Genomic DNA, 22082 nt, shown 5'->3' with positions numbered 1-22082 from the left:
GATACTAAAAGAGTATTTCTTTTTAGGATCTCTTCTTGATAAGACACGATCACAAAGAGTGCAAGTGACTTTTGGAGCATTCACCTTCTTCTGCCCGTCTGGAAATGTAAAAAATTGCCATATAAAAGAGTCTTTCTGTTTCCTCTGTCTCTGTCTCACAAGGGTCTCCTGCTCACTCCCAGAAGATGACTGCTGCTCTGCCATTCTCAAGTACTGGAGTACTGGAAAAGCTGCTCAGCTCCTTCTCCCAGGGAATCAGAAGTAATAATGAGGGGTGTGGTGTTGGAAGTTTCTGGAACTGAAACTACTATAAACCAATGAAAAGTGTTGTTTCTAAATCACATGACTTGCCGTGCGCACACGGCGCGCGTACGGAGCACGCACGCATACGCGCACGGAGCACGCGCGCGCATGCGCGTACGGAGCACGCGCGCATGCGCATACGGAGCACGCACGACGTACGCATGCGCACAGGATAAAGTTAATCTATAACTATATATATATATAGGTAGTTTATTGTAAAATATTTAAAAAATATAAAAATACATTCATAAATTAGCATTTAAAATACCTTGCAAATTCACTTAAAAAAACCATAGGTTTCACACACGTTACAGTTAGGAATTAGCATTTAAAAAACCTTGCAAATTCACTTAAAAAACCATAGGTTTCACACACATTATAGTTAGGAATTAGCATTTAAAAAACCTTGCACATTCACTGAAAAAACCATAGGTTTCACACATGTTATAGTTAGCTGGACATTTCACTCGTAAAAAACCAATGAAATTCCCCCGTTATAGTTAGTTCAGCTAACTATAACTTGCGCGCCCGCAATCCACTGCTGATGACGTCACATATTACATCACTCATGACATGGTCAGTGACATCACTCATGACATCACTGATGACATCTCAAATGACATCACTGATGACATCACTGATGACGTCATCCATGTGATAAATTACCACATCTTCTCACACCCTAATATAACCTTTGATACACCGACTCAAAATTTAAGAGTTCCATTCTCAAAACCATACAAACTGCAATACCAATAACTACATAGCCACTTATTAACTCTTAGGTCTACATACACCTCCACTCATTCACCTGTACAGTCACTCATACTTACAGTCACAATATACAAAACTATCATATGCATTTATACATCTATATAGACACTCACACACTACCAATCATCCATAGAGGTACACTCACACCTACTCAGTCATGCAAATAATCACACTCCCATTTACTCACCTATGTGGTTATACACACTCAAGTTCACTTACTCATAAAAATAGTATCACATTCTTACGCTCTTATAGAATAATTGATACAAGCACACACTCATCCATACAGTCACTCTCACAATCACACACTCTCACATCTACCCACTTATATACACTTACACACACATATACTGCCTTTCACATATGTAGTTAGTCACAAATGTACCACTGAGATATACATTCAATCCCTAACACACCCATACATACATACACTCAACCATACAGTCCATCACAGATCCACTCTTAAAACCATGCACCCATAGAATCACCCACTCACACATCTATGCATAGAGTCACACACACCCTACCCACACAAACACTCAGGAACCCATACAGATACTGAGACAAGCAATCAATAACTCATATAGACACTCATATAGGTATTCACAAAACCATGCAGCCACTTATACACCAACATACAGAAACATACAGACATTTACACAGTTTAGTCACTAGTCTGCAGTAAGATACATTTAATGACTCACTTATAGAGTCAGTTACGCACCACAGAAAATCATCCATTTACACACTTGTACACCCACTCATTCTTCAACAGGCCTTTCCCTATATATATTAAACATATTAAAATTGTTCAGAAACACATACTCAATGGATGATGTCATCAGTGATGTAATGAGTGATGTCACTGACCATGTCATGAGTGATGTAATATGTGACGTCATCAGCAGTGGATTGCGGGCGCGCGAGTTATAGTTAGCTGAACTAACTATAACGGGGGAATTTCATTGGTTTTTTAAAAGTGAAATGTCCAGCTAACTATAACATGTGTGAAACCTATGGTTTTTTCAGTGAATATATATATATTCACTGAAAAAACCATAGGTTTCACACATGTTATAGTTAGCTGGACATTTCACTCGTAAAAAACCAATGAAATTCCCCCGTTATAGTTAGTTCAGCTAACTATAACTCGCGCGCCCGCAATCCACTGCTGATGACGTCACATATTACATCACTCATGACATGGTCAGTGACATCACTCATTATATATATATATATATATATATATATATATATATATATATATATATATATATTTATTTGCTCAAAGGTTTGCCTTTAGTGGGATGCACTCGTGGTAGATGCATATAGCACAAAGAAGTTGTAGCCCCCAACCACCAGACAGTTCTTGCGACGCGTTTCGGGCCTTACGCCCTTCTTCTCTGGCAACTGTCACAAAACAACCATACTTCACTACCAGGGATCCCCTTAATTTATTAACATAGACACGCCCTTGTGGGCCGGCTAATGAGTGCCTCTGCAAAGCATTATGGGCCTGGTAGTTTCAAAGTCAAATTTAAACACTTGTGGGTTGCTGGTTCCATTGTAAAGATGTTAAAAAGTTCTTCCTGCTCGGTGCACGGAGACAAACAAACTTCTTGATGGTGCGCATCCACTACTCGCGCACATGGCTGCCCCAGTAAACAGCCGCGGACCCGCTATGTGTGATGCGGTGGTGCATCCCTCGACCTGGCTTGGTTGTTTTGTGAGTAGTGGATGCGCACCATCAAGAAGTTTGTTTGTCTCCGTGCACCGAGCAGGAAGAACTTTTTAACATCTTTACAATGGAACCAGCAACCCACATGGGTTTAAATTTGACTTTGAAACTACCAGGCCCATGATGCTTTGCAGCGGCACTCATTAGCCGGCCCACAAGGGCGTGTCTATGTTAATAAATTAAGGGAATCCCTGGTAGTGAAGCTTGGTTGTTTTGTGACAGTTGCCAGAGAAGAAGGGCGTAAGGCCCGAAACGCGTCACAAGAACTGTCTGGAGGTTGGGGGCTACAACTTCTTTGTGCTATATGCATCTACCACAAGTGCATCCCACAAACCTCTCTTTAAATCTTTTGATCATGATGTCTTTTTCAAGGTCAAATGCAGCTGTAGTACTGCAATTTCTCCTCGCTCTTAACTGCTCACCATATGGAATACTCCACTTAAGTGTATCAGGGTGACTGCTGAGAGCGTGGAGAAGAGTATTGCCTGCTGTTTTTCTAAATAGGCTTGTCTGTAAATCCCTACCTTGAGGTGTTATTAATAGATCGAGAAATTCTATTTTTTCTTTACTCATGCTGCTGGTAAGGGAAATATTGTAATGATTGTGGTTGAGTTTTTCTACAAATCTACTGGCTTCTTCCTCTGTATCTGACCAAATAAGGAACAGATCATCAATATAGCGTAGCCAAAGTTTGACTTTGCCAAATGATGAAATTAAAGTGCTGTCATTTCTTATATCTTCTTCCCACTTGCCAAGGAAAAGGTTCGCAAAATTTGGAGCAAAGCAAGTCCCCATGGCGGTACCGAGGACCTGCTTATAAATAGTGCCATTAAACATAAAAATGTTATTAGTAAGGCACAAATGCATCATCTCCAAAAGCATATTCGTGTGTTAAAGAAATTCAATTGGTCTCTTTTTCAAGAAGTGGTGACATGCTTCAATTCCTTGTCCATGGTCAATGATCGTATAAAGAGAATTGACAGCTAAAGTGATCATTAGATCAGTATTCTCCTATATATATATATATATATATATATATATATATATATATATATATATCAAACAATCCTTGTTGCCCTAGATGGGGATGCCCACATGGAAACAACACCCTGTGCCGTGAGGTCAACAGCGCCCTTCTGCTTCCCACTGTGACATCTTGCTCTGCTGGCTTTACGCGTTTCGGAGTTGCGTCCTTGATCACAAGCCATCCACAAACAAAACAACAGCAACTAAGGTATGGAAACACCTTCTTTTATTCAACAAAGTCCTGCCCTTCTAGGCAGGTACTTCCGCCTTCATGGGCGTGTGCAAAATTGCATTGTGGTATTAGCAGTCCCATACTTAAATGAAATCCACGTGGGCGTTGCAATTGTTAGGATAATCAGTGTCAAATAAAATCCCAAGTGGGTTAATGTAATTAGGAAATGCAGAAAATGCTGCCAATAGCTGAACACTCACTTTCGAGCATTTCCATCGCGCAAAGGCATCAGGTCCTCCTGACACTACAGGTCTGCTAAGTCGCGGCGGCTCATCCGCGCGGCTTGGGCACAGCCGCAAAAACATCAAACAATCCAAGTTGCCCTAAATGAGGATGCCCACATGGAAACAACACCTCGTGCCGTGAGGTCAACGGCGCCCTTCTGCTTCCCACTGTGACATTCTTGCTCTGCCGACTTTACGCGTTTCGGATCCGAGTCCTTGATCACAAGCCATCCAAAAACAAAGTGACAGCAACTAAGGTATGGAAACACCTGCTTTTATTCAACGAAGTCCAGCCCTTCTGGGCAGGTACCTCCGCCTTCATGGGCATGTGCAAAATTGCATTGTGGTATTAGAGAAAATGGAGAGAAAAGTTTAAAAATAGCTGCTAAGAGCATTCCAAACCCCTCACTGTTGGTGTAGGATTCTCCACAAATGAAGATTGAGTTGAACTCCTAAACACAGCAAATTGTACAATGTAGAAGGATTTGCATCTAAAGACTTCCACGACAGTTCAGCACGTACCAAGGGAAGCCATTGTAAAATTGGGGATACTTAAGCACTGCATCATAACCTTCACTTGGCAAAGTTGTGTAAAAAGACTAAAAACTGTACTTTACCGTGTTTCCGAAACCTATTTTCTTACTGTGGTGCATGTACAGCATGCATAGTTCACTTGATACAGGAACATTCCAGGGTATATACGGTTCTCTCTGTTTGCCGTATGTGTAATTGGTTCTGATGCACTGTATTTTCTTTGTTTGGTATATATGGGTATTTAGATCTCACTGTATGTACCTCTTACAGCACCACTCTCTCACATGCTCTCTGCCTGCCACATTCTTACTGTCTCAGGCCAATTCAAAGCAGTTTACTAAACATTTTGTAGCTCAATATATGCTTTTTTGTAATTTGTAAACTATCAAAGAATATTTTTCTGGTAACATAAATATCATGGACAGATTATTTTGATGTAAAAAATATTGTCGGACTTAATATCAAACAAATGAATATTGCTTGTTATGTATTTAATATAGTTTTTTTAAATAGTTGTACATAATATTATTTTATTTAATATAGTTGTAAAAACACATTGTTTAATTAGTGTGATAATTATTAGTTATTTTGGTATTATACGTTACTAATATTTCAATATTAATTGTGTTTAGTTTGATTTAGTATAGTTTGGAAGTTTTTACATGAAATATCATTTATTTTTATTGCAATTAAAAATTGCTAATTTTTGTATAGGTTTTGGGTTTGTAGGGGATTAAGGTGGACAGATTTAAAATGTAAATTATTGTTCTCATTCATATTTATATTCTATGTATTTTTTTAATTGATAGTTACTACATTTAATAATTGATTAATTATTTACATTTTTGTTGCTTTTTTTTTTTTAAAACACATTTTATTGATTTGTAAGGTACCTTCTGGGCACCAGCCCTGCATATACATATTGAAACAATGGATAGTTCAAGAATACCAGATCTGTATACAAAATTGACAAGTTTGCATTTAGAACAACTAAAACTTTGCACAGACAGTCCTATTACCCGTATATTTTATTGAGTATGTGTGAGTACCTGCCTCAGTGAATTTTTGTTGCTTATTAATCGTTCATTTTTAGATCAGTGAATGTAATTATTACATTGTTTTATCTTGTGAACCTTTTGTTTCAATGTTAAGTGTTTTATTTGTATTTAATAATTATCTTAATATAAATGTCTTACAGTTTAATAATTTGTTATGCATTAATTTTCATTTTGTTCATTTCTTTGGGCGATATTTAATTTGTATGTGTATTTTTTAAAACAAATGTTATTTGTTTTATATGAATAAATGTATTATTTTAGATATTGTTTAGGATTATATTCAAATCTTTTTTACATAGCAGTGGGAATAGTAAATGTTAAAGCCTAACACTCTGGGAGGAGTATATCTGACCCCCCCCTCAAAAAGTGCAAACAATTATCTACTGTACATCTAGGCTCTTCAACATTTTCCCTATTTTTTAATGCTGGAGTGGGAATCGCAAATCTGGTTCTTCCAAAGTCAAAAACGTTACCTACTTTTGCTAACGTCGAAGAGTGAATAATAAATCTGAACCCTCCACAGTCCAACAGTACAACACTTTCTTTACTTTTGCTGACAAAGAGTGGGAATAGATAATCCAACCCCTCCAAAGTGCACATCTTTCCATGCTGTTGCTCAGATTCAAGTGGGAATAATAAATGTAACTCCCTCCAATGTACAACAAATTCCATACTGTTGCTTAGATTGTAGTGGGAATATTAAATCGAAGTCCCTTCAAAGTCCCACACTTTCCCTACTGATGGCTTAACTGGAGAGTGAATAGTAAATCTGTCCAAAATGTGACGCTTTGCCTTCTTTTGCTAATGTTGTAGATAGAATAGTAAATTTGACCCCTCTAAAGTCCAACACTTTTCTTACTGTTGCTTTGATTGGAGTTATAATAGCAGATGTAACCCCTCCAAAGTCCAACTCTTCCTTACTTTTTCTTAAGTTGGAGTGGGATAGTAAAACTGACCCCTCTAACAATTCTAATGCTCCCCTTGCCATGAGAGAAGCTTTCAATGGCGAGGGACGTATTACATGTTTTCATTTCAAAAAGGAAATCCCATTTTGGGAGTAAAATGCATTGACAGGAACCGCTCTGATGACGGTACCTGCTAATATCTTTATGAATGACCCCCTGCTTGGTGATCATATATAAGTTAGGTGGGCAGTCTCTCCACTAAGGGGGTGGAGTAATTTACTCCAGCTCCATGGGAAATGAAGGGTGGCTCGCCTAAATATATATCAGGCCGTTAGTCTTTTTTCTGGAAGCCAAAGTGCTTCAACTGAGCAAGGCAGCAAGCTGTATCCGAGAAGTCCTCCACATCATTGGGTAGGTGTCCGACAAAGCCCCATTGAAGCCATTGGTTTAGGCAGGGAAACTCTAAAGGGGAAATTCATGATCAGGAAAGTTCTCTCGTTGGCTGGATACTTTTGGTGCCTTCACCAAGTCAAGTTTTCTACGTTCAATCATTGCCACTGTTGTGGAGCTCAGATCAATCCAGCAGGGCAAGGCTGTATGTAGTAGCTGAAGAGGGCCTGATAAGGCTGGATACCATCTTTGTGAGTTTCTGCTGAGACAGATTTGTTGGTGCAGAAAAGCTCAAGTGAGAAAAACCTGAATCTTCAGTCCAGCGGCAATGCACCTCGATTCAAACTACTTGGCAAGTTTGTACCCGTCCTCCGGAGGTCTTGGGAGCCAAAACGTTTCTAGGCCACAGGTTTTTCTGAATGTTAGGAGGAATGCACTATGGTTAGCTGAGTGATTCAGGAAAAGGGCTTCTTGCAGCTTGTTGTGTGCCTGTAGCTTAAGAGGAAGAGAGTCAACTGACCCTTACAGTCCAGCTCATTGTCCTTGGTACAAGTGAGACCAGGTCCAGCCCTTCAGGTCTCCTCACAGGCCTCAAACAGCAGGTGCAGTCCTTCTTCTGTTCTTTTACTGTTCCAGAGTCTTCTGAAGAGGGTACTCAGGGGTGCCACATTTATGCCTGGCACTAACCTGTGGGTGGTGGTGACCTCTGGCCCCTCCTTAACCAATGGTTATAAAGTTCCCAAGGGCAGCCAACTCACTTTTGCAGCAGTTCCTGTGTGCCCTGCTTCAAACAATCCCACAGTGCCCCTCTCTCTTAATTGCAACATGAGGAAGCCCTTCTCCCCTTATCCAGAACATGTGTGCCCACCAAGAGGTGTGGCCTGAGAGATGAGCAACCCCTCCTCTGACTTCCCTCTGACATTGGAGCCTGCCTGACTAGGGGAACAAAGGAAGGGCCTGCCCAGGTGCCAGCTAATATTTGCCTTTGACAGGGGAAGTCTCTTTAAGGGTGATAAAGTCCCTGGGCATGGCCCAAATGGTCATTGTGCCAGAGGGACGGAAATATCACAATACACCCAAGCCTTTGAATTCTGCTCTAGGAGCAGTATTCACACCTCATTCAGGGCTAAGCATTCAGAAGGCTGAAGATGTAAGCTAATGTAAATTCTTCCAGAGGCTTTCGGCAGGGAAAAGCTAACTTTCTAAAAGTACCCTTTCATTCATATTTGTGAACATCTCCCAGTGGATTGAGCTTTTAAAATAAATATTACCTAAGAATCCAAAAATGTTATCGAATTTCTAGCTGTTTTCTACCCAGAGATAGCATTCATAAATGTAATGTAATATTGCATTCCAGTGTTTTCCTATAGAACAGCCTTCCTTGCTATTGTGAAAATAGCTTTTTGGGCCTTTTCACTGTAAAGCCATGTGTACTTAGAAGCGATATATCAATAATTAAAAGGATGTTTTAGACCTCTCAATAGGGTTTATTTGACAAGCATGAAGCCGTGTTTACACTTTCACTGTAGTGGATGGCACAGTAGGAGCTATAATACACTAGTGACATTTAACTTACAGGCCCTGGGTACACTTTGTACTATATACTGGGGCTTATTGACAAGTTAAAATCTAGTAGGAGTGTAACAGACCTCAACTTGCTCTGGGGGGTCAGAGCACATGCACTGGTGCCTGGTATGCAGAGTACACAGTAAAAAAAACAGCAGCATCAGTTCATAAAAAATGGGGGGGACCAAGCAAAAAGAGGCAATTTCCTACCAGTGGGAATAGCAAATTTAAACCGTTCAAAATCCAACATTTTCCCTACTGTCACTAAGATTGGATTAGGAATAGTAATTCAAAGTGGAACACTTTCCTTACTATTGCTTAGTTAAGATTGTAAATATTTATTTTCTATTTTACCTACTTATTTAAAGCATTTTAACTGATTTATAAAATCAAATCATTTGAAATGTTAATTTTAATTGTTTCGGTTATTTTTTTTACATTATTTTCATTATATTTTTATTATAATTTGTAATATGTGTTTGTCACGTGCATATCGTTATTACAATTTATTGTTATGAATAAACATATTTTCAATGCAAATTGTATTAATTGTTTAATTCTTTTATTTTTTTAAGTATCTTTTTATTACATCACATTTTAGATATTTATTTACATTTAATTGTATTATTATTTGAAACTTTAACCCCTTCAGCGCGGCGCAGATTACCGCGCTGTGCTGAAGGGTTCCTGCGCGGGCGGGGCCGTGACGGAGCGGTTCCGTCATGCGCACAGCGCAACCGACGCGCATGACAGAACCGCTCCGTCACAAGCATCGAAAAGGTTAATATCTAAATCTATTGTGGAAAAGTAGATTGTCAATAAACAGGGAAGTATGATCCTATACCTACCTGTTTATTGTTGATATTATGGTTCACAATATATTTGCTTGACATTTTTGTAATTTCTGTAAAAAGTGTGTAAACATGATATTTTGATTCCCAATATTTTTGGGAATATTTATGCATTGCAATATTTTTGTTCTGGAAATTCTGTCATACACCTATTTTTTAGCTAGACAACAATTATGCCAAAAACTCTTACCCACCAACCGCAAGTACCAATCAAAAACTTAAAGGTATCTGTACACATCTCGTGTACTCGGTCCTTTCCAAACCTTTGTAGTAAATCTTTGTTTTTCTTGTTTCACTCATTTGCACTGTTTTGAGCAGTTAGTAGTAGTATTTTTATTTTAAACAAACATTTTCACATACAAAGGTTTGATGAAAGAGTGCTTTCTGAAAATGCAAGCTAGAATACTTTCTGATGTACCTTAAAAACTTCCCGATTTTGTTGTAAATCAGTTATTAATGTACTGTCAATTTCTGATTTGTTGGGCTTTCACTTAGCTTTTAACGTAGAGCATACCTTCAAAGGGAAATTTTCAAAGACATTGAAAGTTCACAGTTATGCAGTATAAATGCCCCTGTTTTCAGGATGATCAAGTTCCTTTGTGATCTTATGTCACAGCATGTACAAACATGATAATGATGCAGTCATGTAGCTCATGCCATCCCTCTACTAGCAAGCAGCAGCGTCACTGCAGTTAGTAAGAATCTTCTGTCAGTGAGTTGAATGATGACTATGTTTAGGTTGAAAATGTAAAATAGAATGCTTTGTACTATTTAGTTGTAAAGGAAACTATAAACACTACTGTTCCTTCTGTAACTCCAAAACCCCACTTGGCTGACCTATGGATTGTAACACCAAGAGATCATTCTGTTGATGGGAATATAGTTTAGAAGAAAATATAAAATAAAGTAGCAAATAACATTAAGAAATTTGCATAACCTTGGTCCTTGACAAAAGGAACATCAAAACTTAGGCTGGATAAAATTATTTTTCTATTTATTTTTTAGGTAGGCACTCTAATTAATATATATAAATCAATTGCCATAGAATTATTTAGCACGTGTATTGCACATTTAATACAGTGTTATAAATGGTAGTTCTCATGACTTACATCTATGAACTACAAAATACTCCAGTGAATTCCATTTATGAGCATGTGAAATAATCTTTACATTCACCAATATACACAGTTTATATTCAGGGACTGTGAATGCAATGCTCTCATGTAATTTCCAAATATGATGTCGACCGGACAGCCACCGACGGCCTGTTGGTGGTGGTCCATCTGATATCTGGTACATTGGTCCAACCAATGCAGTATGATGTGCGGCGATCAGAGGCAGTGGGCGGAGCAACCAACCGATGCATCCAACGTACTCAAGAAATATCCGACAATGGGGATGTGCCAGCTCAGGCAACGCCTTAGGGATTACGACGGCCCTTTCTGACTGCCTTTTCATGGCGGTCCGACTGCCAAGATAAGGCAGCCGGAATGGGATTTTGGAGGAACCTAGTAGGGCCTCATCGAGCGTGGGCCTCCACTATTGGCCCAGGGGGGCACCTGTGGCACCCCTCCAAACATCCATGCCCCGTGTGTCAGGCACCACATAGGGCGTGGATGTTTTTAAAATCGGTTTTTCCATTGTGGCTAGTGCTGCGGCCCTTTTCGGGGTGCAACACAAGCTGCAATGGAGAGAATTATGATTGTGGCTGCCTACATGGAGGTCGCATCATTATTATGCAGGTGGGACCTCTGACTACTTGTCAGTCAGTCCCAATTCCGCTACGATGTCGGTCGGATGCTTGTCTGACCAGCATCGTAATGAGCCCCTTTGTTTCTAGTTTTACTAAGAGGGACATATTGTTCCCTGTGGTAGACTCTGAGCCTACACCACTATCAATTATTAAGATGCTCTTTCACATTCCAGGCCTTGCAGTAGCAACTACCTCACTGTGTGCAGGGTAGGACTAGGCTTTGGGAAGGTGTGTTAACAGACTTGTGCACAACATTTCCAAAACATGTTCACCCCTTCCTTGCCTATGCCAGAAGATTTACTCACATTAAAAAAGTACATGTGAGTAAATGTGTTATAGGCATACATTCTCATTTTGAGGATAACAGATTTAGATTAACCCTGGTAAATCAAGCTGAATGCAGATCCACAAACAGTTTTATGATCTAAACCACAGATTTCCTACTTTCCTCTTTTAGCTATTCCCAAACCCTTACCCTACGTGTGACCAAGAAGCCAATAGATAACCATCCTTCTATGACTCTCAATCAAACAAAGAGGTCTGATAACACCCTCTGCATATATTCTCCTTTGATTAATGCAACTAAAGAAACCCACCTCTTATGTATGACTACTGTCTAGAGTGCACTTTCAAAAAGTATTTTCCATACCACTTAAGAGTGTGTTCTTCCCTGCATGAAAATATGTGTCTAGTACACAAAGATAGAAATATGGAGGTGGCTGTTGCCCATTCATACCACAGAAATACATTTGCTAGCAACTTCTAAGAGCAAATAAACATGTGCTTCTAAACTAGGAAAAGCATAGAAAATGTTGAAGTCATTCATATCCGTTTTTAAAACAACCCCTCTTTATCTCTCTTGAAACACCTGAGTTCCCATTCCCATCCCAACATTTACTACTGAGGAGAATCTACCTCAATAATGGATTTATCTTTTAGCAAGTGTAATTTGTTGCCAAAGACAGTGAATCAAGGGGTGCTATAAAAGTTAATTTAATTAGTGACCAATAATCCAGACTTGTATATCCAAAAAGGCAATCAGTTAATTGAATGCATAGTAAACTTTTATGTGAAAATGATTTTTCATTAAATGACATTTCAAGTTTCCATGGAATTCTGTAAATAATTTCTTAATCAAAATCGTATGTGCACATTAATATGAATATATTGCAATTAAAATGAAATTGCTGTGATGTATAGAACTGTTGTTTCTAGGCCTATACTAAACTAGGCCTCAACTTCCTCTTGAATTAACATGGCTGCTGCTTCAAAATTCCTCATGTGTTTATATTTCTGACTCCTTTGATGTCAGAAGGTCAGAAAGAGTGTAAGGATATTGATATTAGGGGATAGTGCTAACATGATGGGATTACATGTTATTTTATAACGTTCAATTGTTAAAAATGTTACATTTGATCATCTGATGCTGATAGTGTAATTTTCATAACTTTTTATGATAGAAATCACAACATAAGATCTTCAAATTTGGGGATGAGACAGATTCTTTTGGGACACTACTAAAGATGCTGTACGTTTCTATATCAATTTGCTGCACATTTTGGACTTAGGCTCTTTTTCATATAATGCTCATTGTTGCATTTACTTTAAATGCAAGAGCCTTTGAGGCAATTGATTCCCATGTACTATGATTGGTTTATGTAACAGAGCTCTATTTCTGCCTTCTATATTCTACTTTAATATTTTAATAAATCTTCATGACTTTTCCTAAATTACTGATCTCAAATTCACTTTTTTAGTCAGTCTTTTCTTACTGTATCTTTTTTTAAATGCTGTTTTGGATCGTTTCTTTAGGGACATAGGGCTAGATGTACAAACCTGACATTTTATGACTCGCAAAATGCAATGTACAATAGTGTCACAGACACTGTTAGCATTTCCCAATGTGGTCGCAAATTGCATGCCTCATCAATATTCACGAGGAAAGCGCAATTTGCAACCCCATTGAGAATGGCTAGATCTCCTAGGGATCGTGGCCGGCTGGGGTCAGCAGACCACAACATGTTACTTTTCAGTTTCATTTTTTAAGGGCAGGCAGTGGTCCCTGCTCTTAAAAAATATTTTCTTACACACTCACAAAGAGGAAAGGGTCCCCTGGGGACCCCTTTCCGTTTGTGAGTGGTTTACCACCTACTTGAAGTAGGTGGTAAACTGTGTGTTTTGTGGCCGCAAATGTGGTTGCAAAATAATAGTACATGGCAGTGAGTCTCGCTATAGGGAAGTGAGCCCCTTTCTAATAGCGAGAGTCGCAAACACGATTATGTGAGTCAGCGAATCGCAGAATAGCGCTTGTACATTCCATTATCCTTTTTTGCGGTCGCAAACAGGCCGATCTCCCATTTGCAAGCGCAAAAAAGGGTCTTACATCTGACCCGTAGTGCCTCATTTATGTTTGAGGATAACACCATCCCCGATCCTGCATGTGGGTGCCACTTTCGTGGAAATTATCTAAGAGATAGCAAACCTACAGAAGATATTTTGGTGGTATCAAAGCACTTGAAGAATCCTAGTTTTAGATATATTTTGCACATTGCCAATATCGGTAGTCTTTACAGTACACAAGGTGTATTATAGACTTATTAATCACCCATGATTAAAATTCAATTATATATATATATTTTTGCAGTTTCATATAGCACAAACTCTACCTGAAAATATCAGAGCGCTTTACATGAGCACCAGTTGCATTACAGATGAACACATTCATTAAAAAAAAAAATGGGCACGGGGAGATTAAGTGATTTGCCCAGAATCACAGGATGCTTGAGCCTCCCGCCAGACTCAAACCTAGATTTCCGGCTTCAAAGATGACCACTCTGGCCATTAGGCCACACTCTCTCCCCATGTTTACTGCTCCTGCGTTGAATCTTGTTTGTAATATTACGCAATTGTTAGTTAATATCCACTCAGATAGCTTGATAAACATTAAATCACATCTCCTAAAAGAAAGGCAATGGTCTGTGAATACCTCCTCTCAATCAATTGCCTTGTCTTTATGTTAAATGTTTTCTCTAGGTCTGAAAAGTAATCATGCTTGGGTTTTAAGGAGAAATAATTTAAAGGGATTCGGTATGAAATTTTTCATAAAGCTTTTGAAATTCCAGAAATGTGCAAATTCCTTCTTCATTCTTTGTTTGCCATATAAATCCATTTAGTTTTGACTTTCTTGACTCTGGTTCAGCTAGAGTAAATTCCAATGTGCAGTAAAGCACTCTGTTACCTAACATCAGAATCAAAGCATGGGCTGTATCCCAAGGACCAAATACAATATGCATTAGCACTGGTGAAAAAGCTGCTAACAGCTTCTATCAGTCTCCCTAACTCTCACAGAGTGACATTGGGGCTCAAAGAATGCAGTATTTTCTGGTGCAACTAACAAGATTTATATCTCAACAAAAAGCAATCTGAGAGAGTAATTGTGCCGAATTGCAACAGGCTCTCTCCGTGATATTTCCCTGCTAAGGTTATATTCAGCTTGAGGAATACACACTATTTAGACTGGTGGGCTAAGAAAGATTAATTCAACCCAAGTAGCCATCTAGCCCATGGACTGGATGAGCATTTCAAAAAGATTTAATGGTAACAGGAAACCATTATTTAGGATGAAAATAGTGATTGAAAACTTTATGAAAATGATTGCAGATATTTAAAACATTGCACCTTAGAAACTAGAGTGTCTATTATGCAATTTGTGCAGGAAACTTTGTGGGAGGCAGTGAAAATATTAGGAGCTCTCTTAGTACATTTAAATGGTGATTTGGTCCTATTTTGAAAGTGCTCATGATGTGATTTCAACTCCTACGATGAGTTAGATGGTGTTCGATTTGAGGGGTATGTGGGAACTTTTTAGGAGTCGGGTCTTATGGATAAATGATTGAAGGGGCAGACAAGCAAAAATGGAAATTTCCTGCACATGGAAATGGAGGGTGAGAACCAGAGGCAGATGTTCATACAATAATTCAGAACTTTACAGGGCATCAGGTGCACTATATGCTAATAAATTACATTAACAGGGTGAGCTACAACTGCCTGGGAGGTAAAAGGAGCAGCATGAAGAGGATATTGCAGCTGTTCAGCTAATTTAAAGGAAAATGCTTAATCATCATCTCAGAGGAGTCGAACAATGGCTGGGTAGTAGACTCTACTAAAGTAACAGCCATGGTAATATAGTTAGAGGGAGGCATTGTGCTGTTCAAATGAACCTTTATATTTCATTATTTTAAGTAAGTTGTACTGTTAAGAGCAACTGTCTTTAAACCATGTATTGTATCTAACTGAGTCCTGTGTTTATTTTAGGAAAGTATAGATCTCGGTGAGATCATGTTTTCGCTTTGCTACCTGCCAACTGCTGGAAGAATGACGTTAACAGTCATCAAGTGTAGAAATCTCAAGGCAATGGACATCACAGGTTCCTCAGGTGTGTATGCCTACCACAATGCATTTGCACTACATTGCTGATAAATGTCATCTCTCTGTAAATTAGGTAAACCTCAGAATGTTACTTTTAATCGCTTATAATTGGTATGTATTTGCATTAATTATTGATTATCATTCCTGAATATTACTACTATCCTAATCATTTCAGAAATATTGTAATAGTCAATTTTGCAAAAAGAAATGTTTTAATTTTAAATTCAAAAGTCCTTTTCATAGACGTTATTGGTTCATGCCTGTGGGTTTTCTCTAGATCGATAAAAATGTCATTACAAATAGTGAACAAGTAATAGACTTGCTGTTCATTACAATATTGCAGAACCAGTTGCATTTATTATCAATTGCTTCAATTTCACTGAATGTTTATACTACAGCAGAGCAAATCAAATATGGCGTTGTTCCAATCATTATGTCTCTAATTTGCATTATCAAAGCAGATTTTAGTAAGAACTGTTTTGCTGCAATCGTTATTGCCATTCTAATTTCAAATTTAATGATTACTATTTGTTTCTTTCAAACTAAATAGATTATATGTAGTTTCAGAACTAGAGACACAGATGAACTCAAATTACCTCTACCAGATCTGATCTATGATCAACACAAAGAACATAGACTATCTTGGATTTTGTTAGTTCATAAGAGTGGGGGTGAATTTAAGGTTTCAATGCTCCTACTCCTTATTGTTTCCAAAGGTTCAGATAGGATAACAGATAACAGTAACTAAATCTCCGAAGGTGTTTTAGCTTATGTTTGTTACTGACATATTGGAAGGTCACACCAGGTTTTTCAGATGGCTTGTGATGAGATTCACTGTGCCACCTTCATGCTTGGGTCTCAGATACAGTTGGTGGGCACTCTTTTCCGGTTGACAGTAAAATATGTTAGACTGATAGATGGTCCAAACTAACTGTAGTAATACAATATAAAGCCCTCCATGCTCAATGGATATTTATCCTTGAATAAAAAAAAACAATACAATCTTTTCAATAAGAATTATATGATAGCAATTTATAACGCATACAGCTGCTCCAAGGAGTGTCCCAGCGTGAGCATTAAGATCAGAATATGAAAATGCTTAGATTTGCACAAAGAGCCAAGTTTTGAGTTTCTTCTTAAACAATGCCACCTCACTCATCATTTGCAGCTCTAGAAGGAGCTCATTCCATGCTGTCACACCCAGATAGATATGCTAGAGACCTTCCTCCAACTCTTATGTGCTGAATGCTAGGGATCTCTGCTAACCATTTCTTGGCAGATCTCAGCTGTCTAGTGGGTTTATGAAAGCTAAATCTGGCACTAAGGTAGGAGGGGGCAGATTGATATAGAGCATCATGTACTATTACCAGAACCTTACATTTGACTCTATCCCTCAAGGGCAGCCCATGGAGTGCACTCAAATTTGGGGAAATCCGTGATCTTCTAGAAACATTTAGCAGAAGATTCTGTAAAGAATCTGGGTATCAAATTTGATAACCGGCTGTCCTTTGTGCCTCTAGTAAATGTGTTGGTAGACACTTGTTTTGGGACTATGAGTTCCCTAAAACAATCTTTGCCATTTGTATCCTTCTCATCAAAGAGGACGGTAGTCCAGGGGCTAATAACTTCCAGATTAAACTATGCTAAAGCACTATATTTGGGTTTACCAGAGTACCTAATGGACAAACTCCAAGTGATCCAGAATGTTCTGTTATTATCTTTATTCATTTTGATCTAGGAGCTCCTTGGATGGGTGTAGCTGCAATGGCTTCCCTTTTAAGCCATTAGATAGAACTCAATGATGTCACTTGATATACTGTTCATGCCTTATAAATCCATCAAAATACATTTAATCAAGGACACAGCAACCAAAGCAGTTATAGTACACAGTCATGTCACTCCAGTAGTAAGATTATTGTACAGGTTGCCTGTCAAGCTTGTAGCGTCGTACCCCAGACTGGGCACTTGTAAATGATTACGCCACACATGGAGCTTGGTATAATACTTCTTTGTTCATCAGAGTGTAACCGAGAACTGAACATTCCATATCATGAATTCTGTTACCCACGCACTTCCATTGTGGCACTATTCTACTGAGTCCATCAGGAACCAATAGGGTCCCGTATTCTCTATCTCACAAGACACTACAAGGCTATTTACTATTCTCTGTTTGTTCCATAGAGTCAAACCCGATGTTTAAATACCTCAAACTGAGGCTCTAAAGCCCACCTAAGTTTCCATTCTCATGACATCGGCATAAAACATCACAGCTCAAAAGCACTTTCCCATCTTGATGTTTTCAGAACCTAATTCCTGAAATTCAGTGGATATACGTTGCTCTAAGGTTTTTTTAAGTAAGTCAAACTGCAGCTGCATTAGCTGCACATGCCTCCTCCAACCCTTGAAGCAAATGTCATGAAAGATTCAATGGATGTGTAGTTACATTAAGGAAAGATAGGGGTTTGAAGGCCAGAATTGTAGCACCATTTTTTTAAAATATATCAAATATCAAAATATCTAAACAAAATATATGTAGGTAAATTTACATGACTTTACAAATGGTCTAATCAATAGCACTTTTTCTCATCCAGATCCTTACGTTAAAGTCTCATTGATGTGCGATGGCCGGAGACTGAAAAAGCGCAAAACTACTACAAAGAAAAGTACATTAAATCCAGTTTACAATGAGGCCATCATCTTTGATATCCCCCCTGAGAACATGGATCAAGTGAGCCTCTCTATTGCAGTGATGGACTATGATCGGTGAGTGAAAAAAAGTGTACAAAGACAAAACTGGGTATATAGACTTTTATTCAGGATATAAAAGTATGTCTTCTTTAGTGTCCAAGTGGATTTGATGACTGAGAGTCTGCAGCAAGTAATGGAACTGATGAGCTTAAACTACTTTTTTTTGCTAAATATATACGTGTTAGATATCTACCTTTTCGTGTATTTCATTCTGTACTGTAGAATGACAATTCTGCCTCCTGCCAGATAAGCAGAATTTGTTTTTCCAGCTACATGAAGATTCTGCTGAAACATCCTAATGGATGGAGGCCGTTCTAATAGAGTATATTCAATTTGTGGGCTCGTGGCACCTCGAGGCCTGAACATGTGGGACGGGTCAAGAACAATGTTCCCTCTAATTTGTTTCCTCTGTGTGTCTCAATGAATGGTCTCTGTGCACTGCTGCCAAGGCTTTGTGCACCAGTTCATCATGCGAGCGTGTACTTTTCTCAGATACATGTCATTAAAAGAGGGCAAGGAGCCCCCTGAATGTAAAATTGTAGTGTGTGAAGTACCTTGTTTAAGAGGGGGGCATATTAAAGAAACGGAAAGACACTTATTCTGTTGATTTTAAAATAGTTCAGGATGATCAAATGTCTCCATTCAAAACAGTTCTGTGTTGTTCTGCTGAACATTCTGGATACAGTCAAAAGAAACTTGTTTTTCATATATATATTACTTTCTACCACATTTTTGTTGATCCATTAATAATAAATCTTAAAATTACCCAATTCAGTGGTGGTGATTTTATCAACCTTCAATAGATGAAGTGGTGAGTGGGCCATGGAAGGTTTTGACCCTGTTGCTTGTATATTAAATTTACATTTCAGTAAAGCATACTTGGCTTACCAAGCTACCTCAATAGGTTTAAATATTGATTTTGGTTTATGATGACATGCTTTCATCCAGTAAACGGTTATTTAAAGATAATGAGAAAGAAATAGCAAACTTGAACAATTCAATATACACTCAACGTAATTATTATGTTTTACCACAAAGTGACATAGTAATAGATGCCAAAACGTGATTACTTTGGAGAACTTGCTTCATATCTGAACCTAAAAGTGATATCCTGGGTCTATCACAATTGACCAGAAAATTAGTTAAGCCCTCTTTCATGGAACTCATTTCTAAAACCAACTGTAGGCAATGGGATCTGAGATGGTGCACCACATCTCTTCAGTAGTGTGGTTTTCACAATCCTGCAAGGAGTGCTATCCAAAGTGAGCAGATGATGCAGTCCCTTGCCCCTTTACCAGGGAACACTCACAAGTAGATGAAGGAGAAAAGTGTGAAAAGTCTCAGACTGGATTCCTATGTCAGACTGTCATTCCGAACCCTTGAGCGTGGATGAAGAACATTAAATGCAAGGAGAGTCTGTGTTCCTTAGTCAGAGAGGCCATACCATGTTTTAATGTAATTTCAAACCTATACAGATCTACTGTGAAGGAGATGAGCTGAGCTCCTATAACTTCACAGGCACGAGGTCTCAAAGACCATCAGAGGGCCATTATCTAGTTAGGGTTCATTCTACAGTGCCACTTTTTTCAGTTAACGTGGAATCTGAAATACAGTACAAAATTCCCTTGATGGAATCATGGTAAGAGACCTAAATGAAGGAAGAGCAGCAAGTCTTTAGGAGAACATCCTCAATCCTTTGTACAACTCATTCTTTAGCACCAGCCAGGCTCCACCAGAGAAGAGGGAACATGCAAGGAGGTTGGAGCAGGTGACTTTGTAATGTGGTTTGCCAAATGCAGAAATATAGTTATTTACCCCCGAATACTAACATTAAATGTGATTCCACAATATGAATGCCTTTTTATGGTAATATTAACTTTCAATATGGCCACACAAAGTTTCAATAAAGAAACACAAATATTTTTGTAAGAGCATTTATTTTTTATCATCTGGGGTAATTCATGATTGATTTTGGTTGTGATGATGTTATAGCCTTTTTGTTTTAAGCGCTGCTTCGAAGTAAAGGGCAAAAGTGGCCATGGGGACTATAGTTGCAAAAACAGGTAGATTTACAAAAGTCTTCTGCACTGTCAGCTCCTATTAGGCAAAAGATCAGTGATATGTATTAGTGAATTAATTTGCAGTTAATGACTCGATTACATTGCATAGTGTTACTCCCATTGGGCAGGGTTTTAAGATGTCAGTAAGATCTGTCGGGCAGGCAGGCAACATAACCACCAGTTCTGTTGCCTGCCTGCCTCTGAGCTAAACACATCTTACTGAAAGTCATGGACATCAATTCACCAAAATGTCAGGGGGTAGCGGAAGTGACATCATACGCCATTTGAGCTTTACTTTCACTCAAACACACATACACACATATTCACCCATACACACACTCTCTCTTACATATGCACACTCTCACCCACAAGAATGCACAGAACATACATTAAAAACATGTTTTACTTACCTGTTCTGCCAGAAAGGGTCATATTCCAGCTAATTGTACTCCATTTTTATACCACACTAATAGTGAAAATGTATTATTCAATATTACTGTAATAAAAAAACTGACTGAAAACAAGGAAAGTGGTGCCTTAACCAGCATCCATAAGGATGAGCTGCCCCTGTGTTCCTGGCACTGAGTTTGCCACCTCTGAAGTCAGGGGTCGCAAAGGCAGGGGCAGTCGTTACAAAGGGCAAGCCAGGTGTCGCAGCTGTGACCCCTTGATGTGTCCATGCTAAAAAAGAGATGAAATAAAATGTGTGCCGAAGTGGAGAGGTCTGAAGAAAAAGGGATGCTACCAAAAAGCGTAAGTAAGATTCTGTTCCAAAATGCCTTGCCTCTGTAATTAAGGATCTGGGTTAAAACATGCAAAACCCTGTGCTTCAGAGAGTGTGCCACCTGACCAGTATTTGGGTGCTACTGAGGTTTCTGTTATTGCCTTTAGATCCACAACGTACACCTAGAACAAGCTAGAACTATTGTCATCGCTTGCCGGCAGCATCTGATAAATGAGTAACAATACTTTCTGGAGTACATAATTAGAATGAAAATATTTCATTTCTGAAAATATTGGACTGAATGAAACATCACTCATGTCTTTGGAAGGGGGAGTCATCTTCATAGTGTCTTGTCCACTCATGTTCTTCTTTTCACACTACTTTCCTCTATAGTCTCCCAGTCTGTTAGTCTTTCACATTAAATGGAGATTACAATAACCAAGAACGTGACCATTGCCCTCTGCACTCTAGAAAGAGGTCAAGGATGATTATCATGTGGTGTGCAACTACAGGTCTATCAATCGTGCCCAGTCATTAACTAATATCCACAAGTTGAGCTCACCCAGACCCGTAGAAGGCACTCAGAGCACAGTATGCAAGATACAAGACCTGTGTGTGGCATTCAGAAAGTACAGAAGCACACCTGGGAAAGCAAGTGCACCTAGGGAATGCAAGATTGAATAAAACAGTGTCAACTGGAAAGCAGAGCTGGCATGGCAGGAGGAGAGCCTGTTAACGGGATGGGAACCATTACTTACAGCACTATTT

The 22082-nt window shown here is 38.7% G+C and overlaps 1 protein-coding gene across 1 annotated transcript in view; it reads left to right on the top strand.

The window, feature by feature from the left end:
- SYT10 (synaptotagmin 10) overlaps positions 1 to 22082 on the top strand; it is a 189462-nt gene that overhangs the window by 149366 nt on the left and 18014 nt on the right. The window contains exons 4-5 of the mRNA XM_085652807.1: positions 15669 to 15789; positions 18374 to 18545. Of these exons, the coding sequence (XP_085508933.1) occupies positions 15669 to 15789; positions 18374 to 18545 (293 nt within the window). The remainder of the gene's footprint in view (positions 1 to 15668; positions 15790 to 18373; positions 18546 to 22082) is intronic.

The sequence above is a fragment of the Triturus cristatus genome, chromosome 4_1 (genome assembly GCF_964204655.1).
Source record: "Triturus cristatus chromosome 4_1, aTriCri1.1, whole genome shotgun sequence".
NCBI classification, from domain to species: Eukaryota; Metazoa; Chordata; class Amphibia; order Caudata; family Salamandridae; genus Triturus; species Triturus cristatus.
This window is presented reverse-complemented; position numbering and strand designations above follow the sequence as displayed.